Consider the following 24931-nt stretch of genomic DNA (forward strand, 5'->3'; position numbering starts at 1 on the left):
GTCGTCCCGGAGCTCAGGTACGAGGTAGAGAAAGACGGAGAGAGCCAGGAGCTGAGCTGTGCGGCTTCATAAATATGATGCATTTGCATGAACGGCTTCTTCTTGTTTTTCCCTCCAAGAGCTTTGACAGCAGATCAGATGGCAAACACGCCGTGTGCCCTCAAGTGAACTGGCGTTGGGAATGAAGGGAAGATTGAGGAGTTGAGGAGGTCTCCCCGAAAGAGAAGGAAAACCCCGACAACGTGACAGAGGGACTACGGAGGTTCCACTGAAGAAAATAAAGGTACTGGAAGCATCATTACTTAAAAGTTTTACCACATTTTCCATACGAGAAAAGAAATGAAGCATAGCACTTGGATTTGAATTCGTATTGACGCCTTATGAGTGAACGACACAAACGAAGATTCCTAGGAAACTAGTTGAGGTCTTACGCTTAAGCTAATCTACGGTGTACGTTTTCCTCCATTTCATTTGGTGTGGAAGGGCCTCGGGAGCATAATATGCATCTAGCTGAAACTGTAGCAGGGCAAGAATGTTCTCAACCCAGTTCTGTTTTCTTTTTTTTATAAAATGAAGAATTCCTACAAGTATGACTATTTTCCTTCCAGGAAGGCAATACGCTATATTAATAAAAAGGAAGTTAAGAGGAAAAGGGCGACTCGGTTTGATACAAAGATTAAGCCTCCTTTAAAAAAAGCCACGATTAGTTAGTTAATGGTATGCAGATAAGGATACAGTTTTGGAGGCTACATCGGATATGCTCGATAATAGAACCTCCGAGCCCTTCCTTCCGTGACAGATGGTCGAGCGGAAGAAAATAAGAAATGGACTGTCTCTGTCAGGATACACTCAGAACACGAGCACCCAGGAGTGCATCCAAGGTGGGCAACCGAGCCGCTGCGTGGCTAGGGTAGCAAGCTTCCTGTAAGACCAATTCAGGTTAGAAGCCTTTTAGAAATGCATACTGACAAGTCCTGGTGGCTGGCTGGGTTACTCACACGGTCAGCAGTTCAAACCCGCCAGCCCTGCGAGGGTGAAAGATGAACCTTTCTGATGCTGTCTGGCCAAGTACCCTTCAACAAAGGCTTGCTTACTTATACAACGGAGCTTATAGAACAACAAATTCTGTGATGCACAAAGACCGGAGAAGATCTCTGCATATCAGTGTTTCCCAAAGCGGGTGACAGTGCTCCTCGGGGAATGACCAGTGGCTGCAAAAGCACACACCTACATTTTATCCCAGATTATGAGCTACTGTACAAAAGTATTTTGTTGCCAGGGGGAGCCAAATAAAAAAAAATTTTTTTCCAAAAAAAAGGGGGTTGGTAGCCCAAGTCAGTTTGGGAACCTCTAATATATAGCAACATGGAAAGAGGTATCTGTCTACATGTCCTGGGGCTGCCCTAGCAAATGACCAAAACATTGAGTGACTGAAAGCAAAAGTGTATGATCCCGGTTCTGGAAGCCAGTGTCGGCAGGGCTCGCTCCAGGGGCTCTGGGAAAATCTGCTGCAGCTCTCTCCTACCTCTTCCTACAAACATGGCACCACTGCCGTCCAACGGAAGAGGTGACGCTGACGACAAGCTTTTCTGGAGAAAGGGACACCTTCTGCTTAGCACATCTGCTTAGGGTTGGACAAGCACTTCTCTGGGGACCTGGAGAGCATCCTGCCAAGATAAGAGTCCCCATTAAGCTCCCTCGTTCAACCAAACAAATTTATGAAGTGCCTACTGTGTGAGGGCTGCACTGGGAACCATGGAGCCTCGGTTGTAAGCGGTGTGAGGGAACGTGAGGTGTCTGTGATTTTGACAAGAGACGTGAGTTCACCACAGGCAGGACGTGGCTCAGGCTGAGGGGAGCCAGCAAGCCCAGGCTTGAGAAGACGCCCGAGAGCAAGATCCAGGGCCCTGTCCGACATGAGCAGCTAGACACTTTAGGATCCTGGTGCTTGGTAATTATGGACACTGTCAGATCTGCCAAGAGAAACACTTAAGCAAGGAGTGTGGGGGGGGCAGTGGGGAGGCTGGCAAGTTATGAAACTTGCCACCCACCTCCCCTTGGCATTATCAGTTTCCTATGCTTTATTAAAGACAATCAAGGGTGCCCAGCCTCCCCGGAGATCAAGAGGAGATGGTGATTATGAAGATAATATAACCATTTTCAAAATTACCTAAATGTTCTGAGGGAGTTTGGACTCTGACACAGTGCTAAACACTTGCAAGCAGGAGGCAGAAAAAAACAAAACAAAAACAAACGAGGAGACCACAGTAGCCTCAGTCTGAAAGGGCCACTCAAGGCTGCAAACTGTGCACCTTCCGCGGTCAGCAGGGTCCCACCTCTGAGGGGCACGCGGCCCAGCCACGGGCAGTGCCATCCCAGGTGCAAAAATCAGAACCAAAGCCGGGCAGCAGATTCCTGCCCAAGACGTTTCTCAGAGAAGAGCAAGAAGAGAAACAAGAGCCGGGGAGGGAGAGAGGAGCTTTGCTTTCACGTAAACTTTTTTTTTTTTTAAATACAAAAACGTCCTAGAGACACTAGTGTGTGAAGCCAAGTTTGTTAAAGTACGAGTGTAATTTACTTTTACATAAACATAACTTCACAGAGCTATCAGTAGGTCCCATTTCAGTAAAAACAAACAAAAAGAAGAAGCCGCAAAATAATGATAAAACATATGGTGCAAACCCCGGCTGTGTTTATTTTATGACAGTTCACATTATTTACAGTGTGAGCTGGTCAGAATTAATACGCAAAGGGTCAGACACAACATATGTACAATTTCTCTTCAAAACCATGTAAACCCACAATTTTGTCAGTCTATCTACATGAATTTGTTGAGAAATCTCTTGTACTCCCCTAAAGGAATTAATTCTATTTTCACGTATAATTTATTTCAGACGGCTTGATAAATGCCATCAATAAACTGCCAATTGCAAATCAGGAAGAGGTACCCCTTCTCTCTTTTAAATCATAGGACAGTTTACCAAAACTTGTTACATCAGATTCTCAACTTGTACAATGTTCAGTTTGATATCTCAACAGTAATGCATCTATTCATAATTTTAAGAGATTCCACTTTCTTTTCTAATGGCACATCTAGTACTTCCTATTACACACACACGATCTACATATCCTGACTGGAAAATCTACAGAACTTATTCTTCCCTTTGGAGATAATGACTACAAAATCTGTCAACAGAAAACCAAGATAGGAGTTTCTTTTTTAAATACTCAACTGAGAAGTATGCAATCTCTAAGACACACAGACATGAACAAAGAAGAAGAAAAATTCTTACAAGAAAAGTCTTAAAATTTCCCCCTGTCCCTCTACCAATTTATTCTCATTCCAGGCCTTGTGTAAGGATAAGCCCCAACTTTTGTGGAACCAGATGATAGTTAGGAATTTGAGTTTACAGCAAAATGGTTGCCTTTCATTACAGGGCGCGAGACCTTGCCCCAGCGTAGGAGTCAACCAGAGCTTATCTGTCCTGTCTACCAATCACAGGAAATGACTTGTTGCAAGCATGTGAGGGAGCCAGTTCGTACCAGCCCACCAGAGATGATGGCTCAAGGCTCAGGAATTTCTGTAAGCTAGTTGTTAAACATAAACATGATTAAAAATTAAATTTACAGCAAAAGAAATCATGCTGGAAAAAAAGGCAGTGTACAAGACTCATCTCTTATAACCCACTGGCAGCATTTTACAGAAATCTGTGCCGTCGAGATGAACTACTTCCACTGGTGTCCGCCTGGGGACAAGGCCACGTGAGCAGAGCGATAGCACAGTTTTCCAACTCCTACTACAGTGACGCGTGTCGGTGCGCGCACAGTGGGGTTCTCAGCAAACACTGCCAGTCAAGGGTTGTTTGCTGTTTCATCCAGCGAGCTGTTGAACATTCACAGCATTCACCAGCATAGCACTCGCTCCTTCTGAATAATCGCTGATGGTGTAGCTTCAAAACTTAGACCTCATTGGGGAATGTGTATTCATTTAAACTGTCTCATCCCATTCGGGGGTGGAAAGAAGAAGAGGTAATTTTGCTATAACAGATTTTAAAAGACAAAAAAACAACCATAAATTTTTTTGGATCACTTGTTTTTACGAAGCCTTGTAAACCATAACGTGGAGCATGATTTCCGGATATGAAAGACATTAGCTATGACACATGAAATATATGGCTTGTGTCTTGCACAGGAAACACCCTGCACTGCCTCTGGAAGCAAACACAAAGACGGAGTTGCAGGCACACACGCTTTGTCAAAATTATCATGCATTCATAATAAATTAGCAGATTTATTCCAAATATTGCAATTTGTTTTGTGTTTGTTTTTTTAACTGTACCTTGCTGTATGACAAAACTATACCACAAGGAATAGAGCACTGAAGAACAAAATGATTCTGAGTCAAAGCCAATGGAAAACAAGACATCTTATAGGTTTTAAAATATAAGAAAAATCTAGGGATAAATTACTTCTGGTTGGAGATCAGGATGAATCAAATATGTATTTCTAAAAGCTGAATCGGGATCGGAATAAAACATGCCTTCCTCCATTACAGGGTTCATCCACAACAATATTCCTTCCATGTCTGGTTTGTAAATTTAAAACAAACATGATGTGTTTTTCAACATTATTGCTATTTGTAAATCATCTACCAGAATGAGCTATATTAGAACTAAACACGGCAAACCACTCAGAAATGTTACAAATGCTAACAATGAGAAGGGAAAGAGAGTAAAATAAATATTACTAAAGTTAGAGTGTATGTTTTATAGGTCTTCATATAGCAGCTGGCAAAATTTTATAGAAGTGGATTTTATGAGCGAGAAATATAGTCTCAACATCAACTTTTAAGATGGCACGTTTACGAGCAATATAGATTTCAATGTAACTATAGGAATGATTAAATCTGGTTTCTAAAATTTGTTTTTTAAAATACCCATCTACCTTACTCAGGTAGACTTTATTTATTTGATTGTGCTATCAAATATACCAACAGTTTCGTAAATGCTTTCAAAACTACTCTTGTGTTGCTGTCAGGTACTGCTGAGAAAAACCACTCTTGGACAATACCAATTCCTATAAATTAAAAGAGAAGACATTATATAATGCAAACAAATCTAGGTGATAGATGAGAAGAACCCAATTACTGTACAAGTTTCATTCACTATCAAGTTTAGATTTCAGTTTATTTCCCTACCTATAAGACAAAAATAATAAACCCTTTCCTAACTACTCAATAGATCAGCATATTCGATGAATCAGCTTGTGTGCAATCCTTTTATACACTGTAAGTGATATGGACCACAACAGGCCAATTAAGAAGGCCTGGCAATTCTATTTTTCATCCAGTGACTGGGCAAGGCATTCATTCTGAGAGAGGAGAATATTTCTCCTGCTCTAAGATTGTGAAAGTCATCCTGTTTTGTTTTACATTCATTGAGATTGGCCTTGCATGAGAGGGGATAGGAAAAGTCACACAACAGAAATGCAGAAATGGAATGTCTAACTATGTTACCTCATGTTATCTGCTTTGTACCCACTTGTATACATTGCTTTAACCATAAGTGGGTTTATAAAAAAGAATAAAATTTATAAAACCTGGTCGGTCACTCTCCTCCTTCTTTAAAGTTGGAACGTGGCTTTATGCGTAGCACTTTATAATATACCCAGCTCTTAAATGATAGCATGTTTTTGTTCCAAAGCAACATACCATGTTGCTTTATCTTCAAATCCTGCTCTTCATTTCCTTCTGTAAGCAGTCCACATAACAGCTCTCTAACCATGTGTAGTAACTACAAGACGAAAATAATCAAGCTAATTTTCTGTTCATTTAACAGAAAGGCAGCTTTCACACACTTCCAACAAAGAACCTAGGCGAGCCAGGTATCTTCAGAAAACATTCACAATTTGTAGAAGATAAACACCAAAACCAAAAGTGACAAAGAAGCAAGACTCTGGCTCTGAGCTTAGTTTTAGAGTTTAGAAACTCTAGCTCGGAACCCTGGAGAATGGTATGATTTACAAAAGAACGTATTAGCATTTTTTTAAACTTTTGGTAACGTTGACCAAGGTTTCTAAATATAAGAATGATCTCGCACGAACACCTGTAAATCCTAAATTTTCGAAAACCCAAGTACCTGCAGGGTTCTGATAGATGAAAGGAGGAAACTTAAACTTCTGGAGTTTCTTGTTTATGGCGACACAGCCTGTGTGTGTAAGTGGATGAGATGATACTCTTGTCACTCACTCGTCTTTTACAAGGTCGGTGGTGAACACAATACTGGGAAGAAGCCATGGGTTTTAAAGCAAACCAACCTACAAACAAACAAAAGGAATGCCAACGATGACATCTCATTCTGTATGACTATTTTGGGACAAGAGTTTTAAAAGTCCCATCAATGTCCTGAGCTTGAGGCAAACGCAGTTGGGGTTAAACCTGACCAGTTCACTAAGCTTCCAAATATCCAGCTACAAAGCTTGGCAGGTACTTCAGTGTTAAGGAGCTTTTTGCTCTTACCAACTGCATCTAGTGAACAAGTGGTTTCCCTGACCCTGAAGTTTAAGCTCCCTGCAACTACTGTTGAAAATGGTTTTAATTCTCTCTCATGAGAAAAAAGTCTTTTTCTCACCCCTATCACCCTTCTGAACGAGCTCCAGTGGCACAGTGGCTACACACTGGACTGCTAGCCACAAGGTCGGGAGTTCGAAATCACCAGGCAGCTCCAGAGGGGATAGAGGAGGCTTTCTACTCCTGTGAGCAGTCGTCTCAGAAATTCGCAGGCGCAGTTCTACCCTGTCCTATAGGGTTGCTGTAAGTTGGGGTCGACTATATGGTAATATGTTTATGTGGTTTTTGTTTGATTAGTTTTTTGAGAGTGAGCTGCTGTGACAGTCTCCAAACCAGGCCCCCTGGCTCAGGAGCTCTTCATCCCAAGCTCCAGACAGGCACCACTAAGCAAATGAAGCTTCCTAGGATGGGAATTCAGCAGCTTATTGTTGCAGCCCTCTTCCCAAATTGCTCACACATCCTGGTACCATTTGAGTACCTGGTGCCATTTGAGTCAGTCATCTCCCACTCCGGCTCTGAGGTTGGGTTTTGTGACTTGCTTTGGCCAATGGGATCCAGCAAATACGAAACAACCAGACATTTCACCAGTGCTTGTACATTTGGTCTTTCTCCCTTTTGCACTTCTTCAGAACCCAGAACCTTGCAACCATCTACATGTGACAAGACCAGATGAACTTGCCGAAGGATGAGCAATCTGTCATCCACTCCCGTGCTCGCTGAAAGAGAGGAGGCCTTGAAACACTTGCTGATGAAGATCAAGGATTGCAGCCTTCAACATGGATTACAACTCCATCTAAAAGTCCCAAATCCTCACAACCAGACCACTGGGTAACATCATGACATGGTGAAAAGGTTGCTTGTATCCAAGATCAGTGCTCATGGAAGCAGTGGTCATGCAATCCAATGACACATTGCATTAGGTAAATGTGAAGTACAAGACCCCTTTATAGTACTGAAAAGCAAGGCTGTTACTTTGAGGACTAAGGTGCACCTGACCCAAGTCATGGTATTTTCAATGGCATCTTATGCTTTGGAAAGTTGGACCTTGAATAAGGAAGACTGAAGAAGAATGGAAGCATTTGAATTCTGGTGCTGAAGAAGGGCACACCGCAAGTACCACAGATTGTTAAAAGGACGAACAACTCTGTCCGGGAAGAAATACAGCCAGGGTGGTCCTTAGAGGCAAGGATGATGAGACTTCATCTTACGTACATTAGACATGTTGTCAGGAGAGACCAGTCCCTGGAGAAGGACATCATGCTTGCTTGGTATGGCGAAGGAGCAGTGAAACAGAAGATGGCCCTCAATGAGATGGACTGACACAGTAGCTGCAAGATGGACTTGGACACAGACAATTGTGAGGATGGCATAGGACTGAGCAGGGTTTTATTCTGTGGCGCATAGTGTGTCTATGGGTCAGAACTGACCCGAGAGCTCCTACCATCACCACCACTACCATCACCAGGTTTGCCCCAGCAACCTGCCATACCAACTCAAGTAGCAATTACGTCAACAAAGCCATCATAGAGAAATGTCTACTCCCCAGCCCCGTGAAAGTGCTAGCTAACTGCAGGGCTACCCAGGTGACTCACAGGTTTATGAATATTTTTTTAAAACAAGGTAGTTGAATTAAGGTACTATGTTTGGGTGGTTTCTTATGCAGCAATAGGTAACGAATATTCTTACTACTACCTTTGAAAAACAGCCTATGTTCAACTTCCAACGAAACAAAACTCTTCGACCTAGCAATTCACACATCGGTGCTCTCATTCCATCCACTCTTCTACGGAGCAGCCTGGCCGGGCTAAAGGCATGCAATGCCGTAAACATGAGTAAGGTGCTGATGGCACTGAAGACGGGCCATCTGAAGTACACAAAGTAAACCGACTGGTGTGGGTCTACAGAATTCTTTGCTGCGGAGCCACTTCTTAAAAGAAGATCACTAAAAAGCTCCTTTTGTCTTATTGACATTGTTTGGAACAGCACAATTAAAAACTTGCAAAAACAGCCCCTGCTGTTTTAATTGTGCATTTGTATCTGTTCTTCTCATAAGCACAAATAGCCGGGCCTACTTAGCCTGGAACAAAAAAAAGTGGTTCCCACCTTCACGCTTATATTTAAGTCCTGCCTGCACCAACTACAACACTAAATAACGCTCTGCATGCAGCCCATAAATATGTAACAGAAGTCTTACTCAGACTAGCATTCTGCTTTAAAGGAAAAGAGAAAATGCAATCATCTTTCAGATGAATCTTCCTGGTTTATTTGGGCAAGAACTAAGACAAGAGAAATGTTTGGAAAGATTTTCTAAGCCAAACCTGGGTTATTGTCCTAAACTACATTTTTATTAACAAAAGCCACCTGTTTGCATTGCCAGTCTGTACTGCCTGCTGTAAAATTGTCAAGGATTTTTCAGCCAAACGAGATAACTCCTTCTATTAGTAAATACAATTACATGTAAAATATCCCTATCTCTAGGCTATCTACGTAAGACCTAACCTATTAGCAGCTATCAGGCTAACATACATCTATTTGCTAACAAAAGCTACAGAGGGAAATGGCCTGCCTTGGTTAGAAGGCATTCTAAGCATGGAAACACTTTGGAAGCATGTTTAGAAGGTTTAAATTTAAGACACTGTCATATAATCTGTACACTTAGATGCATTTGTCATTCCTGCAGGAAAACAGGCTTTAATTTTGTGAGAGTTATTTCAAAAGGAGGCTCTCGGTCATGAGAGCAGGGGTTCTCGTTTCTGTAAGCCTCATACATCCAACTGCTCAGTCCCTTCAAGTTCCTTGCATCTTGCTCAGAGCATGAGGGTAGTATTTGAAAACACACCTTTAAAAGGTGCCTTTGTTTAATATTTAACATCTACACATTACCCTTTACACCAGCATTATTTCTGTATATTATCCAGGAGCAGCATGCTCCGCCAGTCAACCCTCAACATTTAGACACTATTTCTAAGTGAAACAAATTACTAGCTGTAAGTCCCTAAAAAGGGATGGTAAGAATGCAAATAAAAAAAAAAAAAACCACGCAAGGACCGTAAGTAAGTAAATAAGAACACTTTAAACTTTGCCCCCAGGTAACACTGGTGTGACTACTTTACCCTCTTGGTTTTTTATTCCTAGAGAGTGGCACTTCTTCTTCCCTAGGGAAACCCAATGGAACACAATTTTAACAAAAGCCAAACGCTGACAAAAATAAATGGCAACCAGCCCCCAGTGGGGCAAGTACTGCCTGTTGCGTAGGCAAATCTACAAAGTTTGTGAGCCTGAAACTCTCAGGTGTGCCTAGGGGCTGGGAAAAGCCGCTTAGACCCAGGATGCTATTTGGACCGTCAGAGCAATGTGCTCGAGTGAATAAATCGCACAGGCAAACACGATGCTGCAGCCTTGTTTTCCCAAAGCTCCTTTTTAAGGACTCCCCTCCTTGGGGTGCGCCTCGCTCGGGACCCCATCCTTCTCCATCTGGGAAATATCACCCCAGGAACGCCTCCTCCGTCTGGCGCCTTGGAAACCATTTATGAAGGCGTTTTATGGTACATCTTTGATAATTTTGATACTCCAGACATTTCTTAGTCAAAGTTACCCCCAAAAGTGAGCCTTAGAAATAATCATTTACATTAAGAGCCTGGCTCCAGGTGTAAGGTAGAAGAGTGGGGGGGGGGGGGAAACAGGCAAAGCGGATGGTGGGAAGAGGCTCCTCTTTCAACCCTACCAGACTCTCTGCTGAGGAAGACCCCACTGGCGCTCGAAGAACATCACCTTCTGAAATGCACAGGCATGGGGCTGAGGGTCCAGTGCCATGCACTCAATGAAAGAACAAACAAAGGGACGAAAACCGAACTTGATACTCCTCCTGCAGGAGGCCCCACAATTTAATATAAGACATCTATATTTTAATTGGCCCTAATCCTCCCCAGTGGATTTGATGATTCTAATTCCACAAAGATCATCTGGTTCTAAGAGAGTGGCTTCACGGGCAGGTTTTTAAAAAATGTTCCTGATGAGGTTAAAAATGGTCATCTTAGGATTCCACAAAAAGGGGATTTTAAAATAACAAGGTTTCATTTGCTGATCAAGATATTCATGAGTACAGGAAATGCATCTTTTACCATTTAACTTCTGATGTCGTAGTAAACAGGTGGGTTTTCCATAATTAATAACAAAATCCAATCCAGACTTTTAAAAATGTTTTGATTCAAGGAGTGGGAAGTAGGTCTGAAAATGACTGTGGTTTAATCGGTCTTTACTCGGCATTTTAATTAGTATTCCAGCCAAGACTTCTGGGGAATATTTAAAATTCTTTAAAGCATTAACTTTTCAAGTTAGGTAGAAATATGTCCAAGGAGTCTACTTACTTATCACTCATTATTGTACTAATTATAGATCACACTTATATATTCATTAGACTATGCAACTCCAAGGACCTCCGCTTCCCTTCAGCTTAGCCGAAGCAACTAAGATAGTTTCTTCCTCAACCTCCATGAAATGGAAAGCCCTACCAGGGTGGGCAGGGAGCTTGGTGGTACGATGGTGTAGTGCTTGGCATGGTAAGCCAACCACTACGCGGAGAAAGACGTGGCAGTCTGCTTCCTTCAGATTACAGTCTGGGAAACCCTATCCTGTAGGGGGACTAAGAGTTTCAGTTTGGTTTGTGGTCTGCACAATGCATGGGTCTATCCGTGTACCACTTATCTATCCAGACCTCAGCACACGGGCCCCGAACAGTCACGCAAGCAAGTAATTGTTGACTGAGTATGTTTCCTGAAAATTTGAAGTAGAAAATAAAGTAACGAATCATCATAAACTAGTAGGGAACTGATGGGACCTAAAAAAACTATTATATATTAGGTAGAAGTTTATATTCTAGATGATCATTTTCATTGCAATAATTTAAACAACTTATCAAACTTCTGAGTGGGATTATCTTTAAAAGAGAAGCTGGTTTAAATTTGAAACAAAGACTAAATAAACATATCAAATTAAATTCCACATCTTTAATAACAATACGGATACCATATCATGTAAATATTGGTGTATAAGCTGAGTTTTTCAGCACATTTTTAATGCAATCTTTGTGGTAAATTAGGTGCCTCGTCTGATATTCAGGTAGGCTTATACTCGAGTATAAATGGTAGTTAATTTTCAATCAACACCTCTAACTTGTAAATTTTCAGAATTTATCTCCGCTTCTATTTCAACTAGATGTAATAATTCATTTGTTCTTTATTAAAACTTAATATGCATAGTATGTTGCAACTCTTTCCTGCCTTTAACCGTCCCATCATATGATTTAATGTGTTTTTGTTTTGTAATTCAAAGACAAAACACCAAGTAACTAGCTATTAATTTGAAGTTCCAAAGCTTGTAAGAGGCTTAGAGAAGCGCATCTTGGTACACAAACATTTCCCCTAGGAAGAAGAAAGAAGGAGAATCCACGGTGGGAGAGATTTCTGTTTATGCACAAAAAACATCACAACATCATTATTTAAACCATTTATGTTTCTGCCTATCGATGATTCTGAACAACCCGTTACCTGGAAAGGCTAGGGTTTTCTCCACTCACACAAGAACGCATGCACACTGTGATGGAGACACTAGCTAGACTTATCCCAGATACCACTCCAAATTACCCGAAACTCTGGTTTATAGTGGACCGGGTAGATCTCAAATCCTCACCCTAATTTTTATAGCCTGTTTTTCAAAATAGCTTTCTTATAGATGATTGCCTTTCTAAATTAATTGGCTACCAAAAATTTCAAAAAGCACAAGCACAGGGGGCCGAAGGGCTTGCTTGATTAAAATGTACAACATCAGCATCTTAAATTCCATTTCTATGATTTCAAAGGAGGCTCAGCAAGTCGAGGCTCCTGACAAGAGCACTCAGACTGCCGAGAAGGCTGCTCAGGCGCTAATGACATTTACCCCCCTAATAAGAGCCGTTCACACTTCATGGCTTTTCCTTGTTACTGCTCAGGACAGACACCAGCACCTCATTGAAAGATCAGCGCTGCAAGGGAAAGCGGTCCCCGGAGACATCTCCGACCGGAGGAGCAGCACTAAATCAGGGGATGCTGCCTCCGTGACATGTTTGATTCTCAGGGGCTCTCGCTCCAGCCTACGGTCACGGACTGCAGGCCGTTAACACACAGCCCATCCAATCCCTCCCCCACCCCCAGGGGGAGACAGGGCTGGCCTCTCCCACAGCAGGCCGCTGAGGCGAGGGCTGGGAATGAAAAAAGAAACTTCCTGCAGGGGACGGAGGTCTGGCAGAGCCCAAACATCTTGTCCTGTGTGCAGTGAATCTCCATTGATGTGTGGTTGGTTGAGTGACACCCTGACCTTTTCACCTCAAAGATCACAATTTGAATCCAATGGAAAGTCACTGGAGGATCAATGGACAGAGACACTCATATTTTAAAGCAATAAAGCATTGCAAACGGGGAACGGGGGAGAAAAAAAGTTGGTGTGTGTGGGAGCATGCGCCTGTTTTACCGTGGGTTTGGCCACAGATTCAACCCAGTTTCTCTGGCTCAGCTATTAAGAATTGGAACCTGGATTTGGAGTTGAAAAGCTCCCAGCACTGCCCCTATGGATCTCAGCGCCTGGCAAGAGCCCATGGCTACTGCAAGGCAGACATTCCCTCGCATGTCAATAGGTGGAAAAGCAATCCCTGCTGGTGATGGAATGATGGCTGACTCAATGGAAATGCTCAGCAGGAACCCTAATTCTGGCGAGATGACAGGACATGGAGACAAGTAGCTCTTAATTACTCTTTCAAGGAGAATTTAAATCTGTGTGTGTGTGCACTCCTATTCATTGTTAATTCAAACTGGGAATCCTTACACACTGGCACAGAAGCAAATGGGTGAACCGATTTTGGGTACTCCCCAAATAATGTCTGAATTTCAAGAGGTGCTCTCCAGACAAAACCCCTGGGTGAGGTCCTCGGTTTTAAATAACAATTTCTCTGAAGTTGGGCGTAGGCTCACCATCAGCCAGGTTGTGCCACGCTCCACAAATATACATCCGCCCGAGTCCTGCGCCAAGACCTGGTACGAATGGAGCCTTCCTGCAGGAATGCATCGGGAAGAGCAGCAGCACCCCCCACAATCTGAGCATGACCACATTCGCACAACGGCTGTTTCTAAGGCCAAACAAGAAAAAATTAAAAACAAAAACCCTACTCTGCAGCAGGACAAGCATATTAAAAGAAAAATAGAAAATGCACCAACCACATTACTCATACGAAGTAGAAAGCTGCCGTTGACACTATTATTATGGTTTTGTTAAGGAGGGGGAAATTACACGAGGGCATGGAAACCAGGTTAAAACACTTCCTCACCAAGAGGCCCTGTGGGTCTACAAGTCTCTGGGAAATGCTAACCTGGGAGGAACAGGTGAGACATGCACCACAAAGAGAGGGCGAGATCTAGGAGCGATAATGCAGAGCTCATTCTCCTGTGTTGGGGAGCCCGAAGCATACATTATGTTCTACTGTAGGCATTCCACTGTTGGAAGCACAAATATAAAAAATCTACCATTTACTCTCCAAGTCACCCATTCTACGTCTCCCTTGTCTATCAATGAAGAGAAGTGTTTACCCAGCTGCCTCCACGTAATAAAAGCACATCCTAGAAAAAGCAACAAGACCTCAATGTTTTATGAAACAATTGATCATCCAGAGGTGGCAATGGGCAACAAATGCAAAGTTTCAATGGAGTGGTGGTTATGGTCCAGGCCTAAAGGAATGGACTATTGACTTGTCTTATGTCACGGCCAGGATTGATAAAGAATGGGACCTTCGTATTCCATGGGCTTTTCATCAGCTGATTTGTGAAAGTAGATCTCTCTCTCTAATCTGTCTTAGTCTGGAAATTCTGCAGAAACTTGTTCAGCATCATCATAATATGCAAGACTCCATCTACAGGTGGGTGGCGGGCTGTGTGTGAGGTGCACTGGCTGGGGAAATAAATTAGCAATGCTTCCAGAGAAAGGGGTGATATGTAAATATCAAGAGGCGCTTTTGATCAACAGGCCTGGGGCTTGCCTTGAAAAGAATCACCAACACTCCGTCTCGGAGCTGCTCAACCAGCTCAGATTGAACTCTCCACCAGAAAGAAGCTTGTCCCTGGATCTTGCCAACAGAGCATTTCTCCCCTCTGAAAAACGCTCATCAACACCTTCTTCCTTAAGATTCTCCCCTTTCAATACATCTTATTCAAGTAATTATATTTGGATGTGGTCACTTTGATTCTATTGGCAACTGTATTGGCTTATATCCTGTTTTCCAACTGCTGGTGGAATTATATAATATATATACATATACATACACACATACAGATACCACACATGAACCATAATAAATATGTCTTCATGTATGTATGTCCCATCTGTAAGAATTTAGCACAATTTTCCAGAACCCCACACAAATCCTCATCTGACACTCGACATTTCATAGGCATTCGTAATTTCCCTACAGTTCTCAAAAGGAACACCTGGCAGACTAGTGCTGATTCTTGAGAATTTTCCTGTGCCTTTTCTGCCACAGCCAGAAAGACTTCCGTTCCTATGCAGGCCTTTCCCGTCATCCACTTGCTCCTCCAGGAAAATTGGGAAACTTTGAGGCAGGGTCCTGGTAGTTCAAGCTAAATCTACATACATTCACAGAATCATAAAGATGCCGTCACTCTAGAAACTGAACAGTTAGTGAGGCTGAGAGTTCGACTGAAGGACAATTTACAGACTGTGTATTACAAGTTCCAATTTTTAAAATGACAAATTCCATGATGTCTTGGAGAGTTTAGCAAATCACTTCCCTTTGTTCTCAAACCTCCATCGGAAGAGGCACCAGAAAAATGATGCTCATAGAAAGTATGTTCTCTACACAAGGTCAGAGAGCTAGTTGGTGATAACAGGGGGGTCTGAGGCTGCAATGTGAGATCTTTGCATTGTTCCTTTAATCAGGAGGAGAGTAAGAGTCTGGTTTGGAAACAATTAGGTTTCACTACTGCCATCACAGACATGTCTATTCCGAGGACATTTGACCTAATTCTTCAGCAAACGGTGACTGGCTAGTGTACCCTCTGCTCATTTCTGGCTCCTCACTGGGAGTGCAAATGCCCTCTTTCATGCCCAACAAGCACAAATCCTCTTACAGGAGTCTCTGCCTTGCTTCCAGGAATCTAGTGAGCCATCTACTTCTACTTTGCAAGGGTAAAGGGGGTTCACTTCCGTAAACTCTCAGCACAAAACATCAAGCTATGGTCTCAGAAACAAAGTGTTTCTTTTCATTGCTGTCCAAATCGTTACAGGGCTTCAAAATCCCCTATTCCACTTCCAGTGTTGGCCCTGCCCAAGGCCTTGAGCCATAGTGGCTTGAAGATCCAGGATGCTACTCTCAGAAACACCCCCTCTAAGAGGCAGGTTAGGAGGATTTGGGGGACAATGTCTGTAGAGCACCCCCAAGCACCTGGAAAAACAGACACTGTAGATACCAAACAGTGCCCCAAACTAGCTACCTTTTGTAAATCTCTGGTAGAGATTTGGACCATTCACAGATAAGATCCTCTTCTGGGGGGGTTTGGGGGGGGGAGAAGATTCACGCATCGTTGACATGATGAAAGGATGCTTGCCACTCTATGCCCGGGGGCTGACAATCCAGCCTTCAGTCTAGGTCAAAGAACTCCAAACATGTCCCAGGTCATACCTTTGCCAGTGTTGACACGATGAGTCAGCTGCAGACTCCTCTGTTTGTGATCAGACACACCACTTGTTAATAGGAGCTTCTCGGTTAGACTGTGGGGGTTCTGAGAATCTGGCTCTTATATATTAAAAACCAAAGCCAAATTCCCTTCCATAGTATCAATGCAGATTCATTTCGACCCTACAGGGCAGGGCAGAAGTGTCCTTGTGGGTGTCTGAGACTGTAACTCTTTAGGCCAATGGAAAGCCCAGTCCTCCCAAGGAGAAGATGGTTTCAGACTGCTGACCTTGCAGTTATCAGTCCAACGCATCACCCCACCACACCCCCCGGGCTCCTGCGCACAGAATAATTCATCAATAACATTTGCTGTTGGGAGGACTACTTGAATGGGTTTACTCACACTTACACAATACAGTAATGGTTAACATTAATAAGAATGTTATGAGCTACATGCTATATTATAGGCTTTATAAATACAATTTTTCTAATCTTTCCAGAAACCCTGTGGGATGGCTCCCTACATAATACAAAGTCAGTTAAGTGACCTAGTTAAGTGTTCAGTGACCTCGTGTGGGTGGCTATTTAAGCATTAAGATCATTTTTATCACACGTGGCAAAGCTTTATGAGCAGTATCTTTTTAAAATTTTTGCCAGTGAAGGACTAAGTCTTTATGGGCTCAGACCCGGAGTCCATGGGTCTTTGGAATCCGTGTGCTTGTTGATCTTTGTCTCCAAGTGCTTCCTCGGCCTCATGAGCTGCTGCTTCTTCCCGTAATAGATTTTGGCCTGAGCCGTGTCTCATGAGATACTACTGCTTTTTCTTATTTTACATATGAGTGAACCAAAGCGTGCTGTTGTTAGGTGTCATCAGTCCATTCTGACTTACAACCACACTACGTACAAGAGAACAAAATCCTGCTCTCCGGGCTGTGCCATACTCACAACTGTGTAGCAGCAGCAGCCCCTCTGTGGCACTGTGTCAATCTAACTCATGGAGCTTAGGTAGATGCAAATCACAGGCCTACTTTCCACATCTAGTGGAAACCGAAGTTAGGATTGAAACTCATGAATCTGCCTTCACCACACAACCCTGCAACTCTAAGCTTCCGTAATCCAACTATATAAAAAGAACGAAAATCAAAGCAATTCCACAACCCTGAGTGTGGCATAACTCGTGCTCTTCTTCCATGGTGTAGAGTCCCGATGGGAATGGCTGCCCAATTAGGGGGTACATGTTGTAGCTTTGTTGACGCCCAGAGCCCCACTTACAGAACTTCAGAGGAGTGGCCTGCAGGAAAAGTGACCCATGCCACTTCCAGGGGTAGCCCATGAGATACCTTCCACAATCCGATATGGATCAAACATATCACCAAGATGCATTGACAATTACTGGTGATTGGCACGTGACAGCTGGAACCAAAGAAGAAGCATCTGCAAACGTTAATGAATGGCGATAAAAAGGATGCCAGAGATTGTATGATAACATGTTGCAAGAACAACGACTTACTGGTTGCAAACACCTTTCTCAACAACCTAAATAATAATTATGCACGTGGAACTCATTGGATGGAACAAACAAGAATCAGATCAACTATATCTGTGAGAAGAGACAACAGAGTAGCTCAAGATAATCCATCAGAAGAGGACAGGAGCTGACAACAGGTGGAACTGGAGACCATGAAAAAAAGTCCACAACAGCAAACGTAGGACCTTGATTATATTCCACCTGCACTTGGAGATTACCTCAAGAATGTATTAGATTGAAAACTAATAACCAAAGACCATCTACGCTGTGAGATAACATCAAGGACATCAAACATGAAGGAAGCAAAAAGGCCATTAAGAAGACAACAAGAAAGAAAAGGGAATAAAAAAGACCAAAGTGGTTGTCAGAAAAGATTCTGAGAATTAGTCTAAAATGTAAACTATCTAAACTGAATGCTATAATGCTGAAATGATAAAGTAGAAGACCTGAACAAAAGCTATACAAGATCCAGGGCAAAGTACAGTACTGTAAAGACATGATTAGTATGAAAGACCTGGTGTAAGAAACCCAAGAGGGAAGAAGTACATGTTCAGCATTTCTCAACAAAGAATAGAAGAAACTACTCAAGTCTGTTGTTGTAATACTGATCGATTATGTGGGCAAATACTGAACAATGAACAAAGTAGCAGAAGAGAGAAGGAACACAGAATCATTGTATCAAAAAGGAATGATTGGCATTGAGAATGGATGGTATTGAAGGAAGAAGTCCAAGCTGTACTGAACGTATTGCTAAAAACAAGACTCTACAAAGTGGAGTAATACCAATCGATATAGTTCAGCAAATGGATCCACTCCGGAGGCACTCACCTTTCTATGCCAAGAAATTTGAAATACAATTATTTGACCAATCTACTGGGCAAAAACTCCCTGCCCATTCTAAAGAGCGGTGACCTGATAGAATGTGAAAATTATCCAACAATATCCCTAACATCACATCCAAATAAAATGTTCCTGAAGATGGTTTTTTAAAAGCTGCCGTAGTAGGTTGACATGGAGCCTGCAGGAAGTCAAACTGAACTCAGAAGAGGATTGGAACCAGGATATCGCTGTTGCTGTCAAACCATTCTTGGCTGAAAGCAGAGAATCCCAGTAAGTTGTTGGCCTGTATTTTAATGACTAGTCAAAAGCACTTCAACAGTGTGGATCACAACAAATTATGGACAGCATTTCAAAAATGGGAATTCTACAATATGTATCCGTCCTTACGTGGACCGTGTAGCGATCAAGAAGCCATTGTTTGAGCAAGGGGGTACAGCGTGGTTCAGTGAAAGGTGTGAGTCGTCTGTGTGCTGAGCAAATACACTGAGAAGCTGAACCAGAGAGAAGACCAGAACATAAGAATCAGAGGAAGACTCCTGGGCAACGTTTGAAACTCGTATGAGAAGACCTTGCTTTACTAAAAGTGAAAGAGACCCACAGCATGTGCCAATGGAGACCACAGACTCCAGCTTTCAGTCTACATTACAACTTCACCTAAAGAAAGCAAAACCCTCAAAAATGTACAAATAAACATGACCATCATACACGGAGAAAAAGATAGAAGTTGCCAAGAATTTCATTTTACTGAATCCTAGATTATTGCCCATAGAAGCAGCAGTCAAGGAATCAAGCGACTTGCTGTATGGGGCGACTCTGCTGCAAAGACCCCTTTAGAGGGATAGAAAGCTGTCACACGGAGGCCTACTGTATGCCCCATCCAAGCCACGGTGTTCGGAGTCACATCAGATATGAGCAAAACCTGAACAATGAATACAAGAGATCAAAGAGGAATTATGGCGGTGAAGAAAATATTATGAACAGCTAGAATAAACAACTCTGTTATGGAAACACAGGCAGAAGGCTCCTTGTACACGAAGATGCCGAGACACTGTCTTAAGCACCTTGGACATGTTACCACGAGGGGCCAGTCCCTGGAAAAGGATGCGTGCTAAACTGAAGCATGCATGATAACAGGAGGACCCCTGATGACAATATTTTCTGTGATCATGGAAAGGTAACTTAACCTCTCTGAGCCCCAACTATCATAAATATTAATGCAATGATAGGGTGGTGTAAGAGGATTTAAAGGACTAACATATGTGGACTTGCTCTGTAAAGGACAGTGTAGGTACAAGTGTTTGCTCAATATTGATGTTTTCTACCACATGTAGACCACGAAACACTCAGCAGACCACTGGGAGCTGGAGCGTGGGCGTCCTTCCATCTCTTCTGCTGCCCTAACAACCAGTTGCTGCTACGGGGAGCCAGAAGAAAGATGAAGGATCCTTTGGGCACTGGAGTTTGTTGAATGTTCCTGAGCTCCCGGGTGCAACCATCAGGCTATACCAAGTTAAAACAAGTTTCTTTATCCATTCATTTAACAAGCATTTATTGCGGGCCCTACCTTTGTGGCACTTCAGGAAAAACATGTAAGAGTTGACGATCGATTGATTTGAAATTGTGATAAGAGCTGTGAGGCTGTAAGCCATGGGATAGACCCACATCAGAGGGGCTCTCCACGAGAAACAGAGTCAGGAGGGCTCTCCACGAGAAACAGAGTTTAGCTGACACCTGGTCGCCATGAATTTCCGCTTGCAGGAAGCAGAGGCGCTGGGCATTCCAGCTAGGGGGAAAGCCTCCGAGGCAAAGAGCTGAGCTGTGTTCAGGGGTTGAATTCATCTCGTGAGCACGAGGGAAGCCGCCTCCCTGCGCCCACAGTCCACTCTCTCCAGAACATCCCCGCGCTGTCCTGATGCGAGCGCGCCGCACGCACGGACTTTGAGGAGGATGATCCCAGCGTGTAGCTCCCTCCAGACCCCGCCCTACCGCTCCCACGGGAAGACCCGGGTCCCACAATCCTCTGGGCAGCGTGCACTGTCCCTGCGATTCTGACTGTTTGAGGGCAGGGAGGACGACAAATGCGCCCCGCACCACGCTGCGGACCCTCAGCTAATTATTCAGAATGTCTGATGCGCTTCACTGAATTCCGGCAGGGCTCCCGGGACAAAGGAGATCTCCGCAGGTTGGCTGGTGAACAAGTCCAGGCAACTCGCTTGAACGTACAAATGAGAGGACGGCGGTGTGAAAAAGTGATTCTTTTACCATGCCTCGGTTCAACACTGATAATCGCCTATATTCTTATTTCCTGGGTCAAGGGAAGGGGAACTGGGGGAAGGCTGGGAGGATGCTATCATACTATCATTGCTGTCAAATATAGGCACCAGGCTTCAAAGACCTGAAATAGGAAGTATTTGTCAGGAGCAGATAAAAGAGTAGATACTCTCTTATGTTCAGATTATAGCATCTACCAGTAGACTCTCTTTGGGGAAAGAAATAGCACTTTACAATAAACCTCACATGGTCGGTACTTTTGAACAAACACTTTAATAAATCTACAATGGGATAACAGATTCTTAACCTTTAAAAACAACAGCACTTGGCTCCTTAAATAATCCTAGTTCAAATGCTGCTATGCGTTTTCTGCCCTGCTGGCTAGTTTAAGAATTACAAAAAAGTCTCCTAAGTGAAAAATATTTTACAAAAAAAATCAAAACAGTGCAGGATACTTGACCAATGGCCAGACTTTCAAGTGATTCTTTGAGATCGTTATCTCCTTTTTCCTTTTTATAATTTCTTCACACACCCTCTCAAATGATCATGGTAAATAGGTTGCTTCCCACCTCTAAGCCCGTCCCAAATTTAAAAAAAAACAACATGTCCTTCCATATTCTGAAGAGTCTCCGAAAGCAGGAATAACTGCCTGAACGTATGGGATGCAGGTTTGGGTCCACGAGAGCTAAATTAATATTCTGGCTTGACCAGTTCAACTTACCGTACATCTTCATTTGCCCAGTAACACAATCTATAGCCAACTGTTAACCGAGTCAATATGTGGTAAGGCTAACAGCCACCCTAACTTGCCTTGATAATTATTCTTCTTTAACTGACATAATATTCAATATACTGCTGTTGAGAGCAATAATGCTAAAATTGATGCCTTGAGGGCTACAAGACAATTGAGTTTTAGCCAGATAAAATGACTGGCGCACTAACGGTGCATGGAAGGACCCACAACCTTCAGATGCACTTTTCATAGCCTATGTGTGCGCCAAGGCGCTCATGTCATCTCGGTCCAAGGCCTGCCTGCATACCTATCATGATCACACAAAAATATTTTTAACAAAGGAACCAATAATCCAGTACTTTAGAGAAGTACTCTGCAGTTTAGTTTCTATGCTGATGAGAATATTCTCCACCACAAGTCTTTGAGTCTTTTAACTTCATGCTGTTTTTCAAGCAAAGTTGTTTTTTGCAGGGAAAGAGTGGACAATTAATGCCAAATGACAAAAAGAATCATTTAAATAAAATCGATCTTACATCAATCCCATCAATAATACAAGAAAAACTAAACCTAGAGTTCCTCCCATGTAAATTCACCAATGCTTCTTCTCAAAAGGCCAATTTCTACCTTCTGGATGGTGAACCAAATCAAACTAAATTCTTAAATCTGAGGCTTCATCAAAATTAATGGAAATTAATTATAACTTGAGGATCACGATAAATGGCAACGCTCTTTGTATGCAATCTCTCACCCCTGAACAAGAGGCTTTGCCACTTTTGTTGTGCCATTGTTACCGACTTTTCTTTTAATACTCAGTTTTAATACTTGGAATTTTGTGCCTTTGAATCTACAGCCTTTAGAGAAAAGGAAAAATTAAGGAAGTGATCATGAACATGGTACAATTGAGGAGAGCCCACCTTCCTGTACTTTCCTGGGGGAAGCAGATGTTAACGTGTTGCAAAGGAATGAACACATAAGTATTATTTCAAATGAACTAAAGAGCAGGCACGTGTTGGTCAAGGCAAACACAGAAAACCCAACAGGTTCTGTGTTTGCTGCTGTCAAAGTGCAGCCGCAAGCGGGGTTGTTAAGTCAGCACAGTCACGCACACATCTATTTGTTTGGACAGAAAATGATAATGCACCTGCTCCAGGTACCTTCGATACAAACATACATGTGAACGAGAAATGCAAGACTGACGATGGAACTAAGCATCACAGTGCAGGGAGAGAAAAGAAGCTACACAATTGGGGACGGGAAGACTGGTGGGTTTTTAATGAAGGACAGTGGGCTTCACCCAGCTCGCAATCCCAGGCAGGCACCGACACCAGCTCAGTCCTCTGGTTGAAGGCCCTCCAATGTGGCCATTAACAATCTCATTGCTAGTACGTCTGTGGAGAAGGTGGCGCTGGGTTCATCTCAGCGCCCCACACCAGGAATTGCCAAGCTGGCTCCCACTTTATTTTTCCTGGCTCCTACCTTCCTAAACCTTACATGACACATTACACCCTCCCCCCACCCCCATGACCCTGGACACGCAGGTCTTACCTTACCACCCTACTGAAACGCCCCAATCTCGAGGCAAATGAGGCAATGCCTGTGGGAGTGCTCTGTAAACTGAAAACGTAATATGTGATCATTATCACCACCGGCTCACCTCCTAAAGATCAGGTGTCCTGTGCCTTCCAATTAAGACCTGAGTCTGGCATGGGTGCGAAGGGAAGTGGTTGTGAGGGAGCAGACAGGGGGTCCATGGCTCTCCTCCGAGTCTATCCACCACCCTCGCCAGCTTTCCCAGCCTGGTTCCCAGAGGTGTGCTTTCTGGAGGTGCCACACAGGAAGGTAAATGACAGGAGTACGAGAAATGTGTGCGTGCGCGTCCTTGTTTTCCAGGTGTAAAAGGGGTGACTCATCACATTCCAAGCTGGGGTCGCAGACCCTCCATCCACCACTAGGGTGGACTTGGGGAAACGAACGAAAGAGGACCACCATGTGCAATTGAAACTGTTACGATGGTGCTGTTTACCCTGTATTCTCCTTTCTCCGGCGGTATTCTCCTCGTGGGGAAGGGTTATTTTTCCAATGTCTGGAGCAGTCCTTTTTAGATTGTGGGGTTTCCCAAATCAAGACAGACAGCCACAACTACATTTCAGAAGCAAAAAACACAATGCAACGGGGTCCATGGCATACCGTAAAGGGGAGATGGTGCAGGAGGCGGGGGGTCGGGAGCTGGATGCCCTGGGAAAGTCTGGCAGTCCTCACCAGCTTGCAAGTGCCACTGACAGACAGGAAGGGCTCAAGGCTGGACACAGGTGCCGAGAAGGCCATACCTGCAGCTATGTCTGCCCCGTTCAGAGTGCAGAACTCTGAAGGCCATGATGGGAAGGCCCACGGGCCATACAAACAGGAGCTTTTATTAGTAACAAGGCTTCCTTTGAGTTGGTTGAAGAAGCAATCAATGGTGAAGCGACAGAGACAGAGAAAACCTCATGTCTGCACATTAAGCAGTGACAAAAGCTCTGATAACCCCAGAAGGAGCTTGATCTCTGATCTCCGTACATTAAGTGAGGCCTGTAGAAGCTAGACAGTCATGTTGCAGTTAGACTGGGTGGCACTGGAAAAGGTACAATATGACTTGACACGAGGTCATTTGCCCTCCACATCCACTCTTGGCCTGCTGGGACTTCTGCTTTTCTCTCCAGTGCCCTGAGAAACCTGCCAGCAAATAGGACCACTTGGCCCGAGGAGGGTGTGTGTGCTGTGCTGCGAAGGGTGGAAGGAGGCCAGAGGAGCAAAGGCGCTCAGTCAGCCCCAGCCCGAGCTGCTCCGGAGCAGCATTCGCCGCCCTCCCCTACCTGAAGGATGTATCCGCGCACATAGTCCCGCAGAGTCCAGCCCAGGCCGTGCAGGATGTGCAGCACCTCCTCCTGCTTCAGCACGCTGAAGAGGCGGTCCAGCAGGATCTTGAGCCGCACGGGCACCGCCTGCGTTCCATAGAGCATCAGGCTGCTGATGTCGAACACCACGTTGGACTGCACGATCTCCACCTGGGTGGGGTGATACAGGTGCTGCGTGCTGAGTTTATCCAAGGCTGGATGGTAGCATCAGGTTCCAGGGGACCGAGAGAGAGGAGACACAGAAGAGACATTAGTGGAGCGCCACTGCCGAGGGGTGGAGGCCCACAGAGATGGAAGCAGGATTTTCCACGAGTTCCCTCCCACCTCCTTCCAGTTTTGTTTTGCTGTGGGGTCACTTCTGTGAACTGCAGACTATGGCAAATAC

At 43.8% G+C, this 24931-nt stretch overlaps 1 protein-coding gene across 15 annotated transcripts in view; it reads right to left on the reverse strand.

Moving 5' to 3' along the window:
- Positions 1-24931, reverse strand: part of BNC2 (basonuclin zinc finger protein 2) — a 460115-nt gene that overhangs the window by 123700 nt on the left and 311484 nt on the right. For all 15 annotated transcript variants that reach the window (XM_075559954.1, XM_075559949.1, XM_075559947.1 and 12 more), the window contains one exon: positions 24505-24740. In XM_075559954.1, coding sequence (XP_075416069.1) covers positions 24505-24740 — 236 coding nt within the window. The remainder of the gene's footprint in view (positions 1-24504; positions 24741-24931) is intronic.

The sequence above is a fragment of the Tenrec ecaudatus genome, chromosome 10 (assembly GCF_050624435.1).
Source record: "Tenrec ecaudatus isolate mTenEca1 chromosome 10, mTenEca1.hap1, whole genome shotgun sequence".
Classification (NCBI taxonomy): domain Eukaryota; kingdom Metazoa; phylum Chordata; class Mammalia; order Afrosoricida; family Tenrecidae; genus Tenrec; species Tenrec ecaudatus.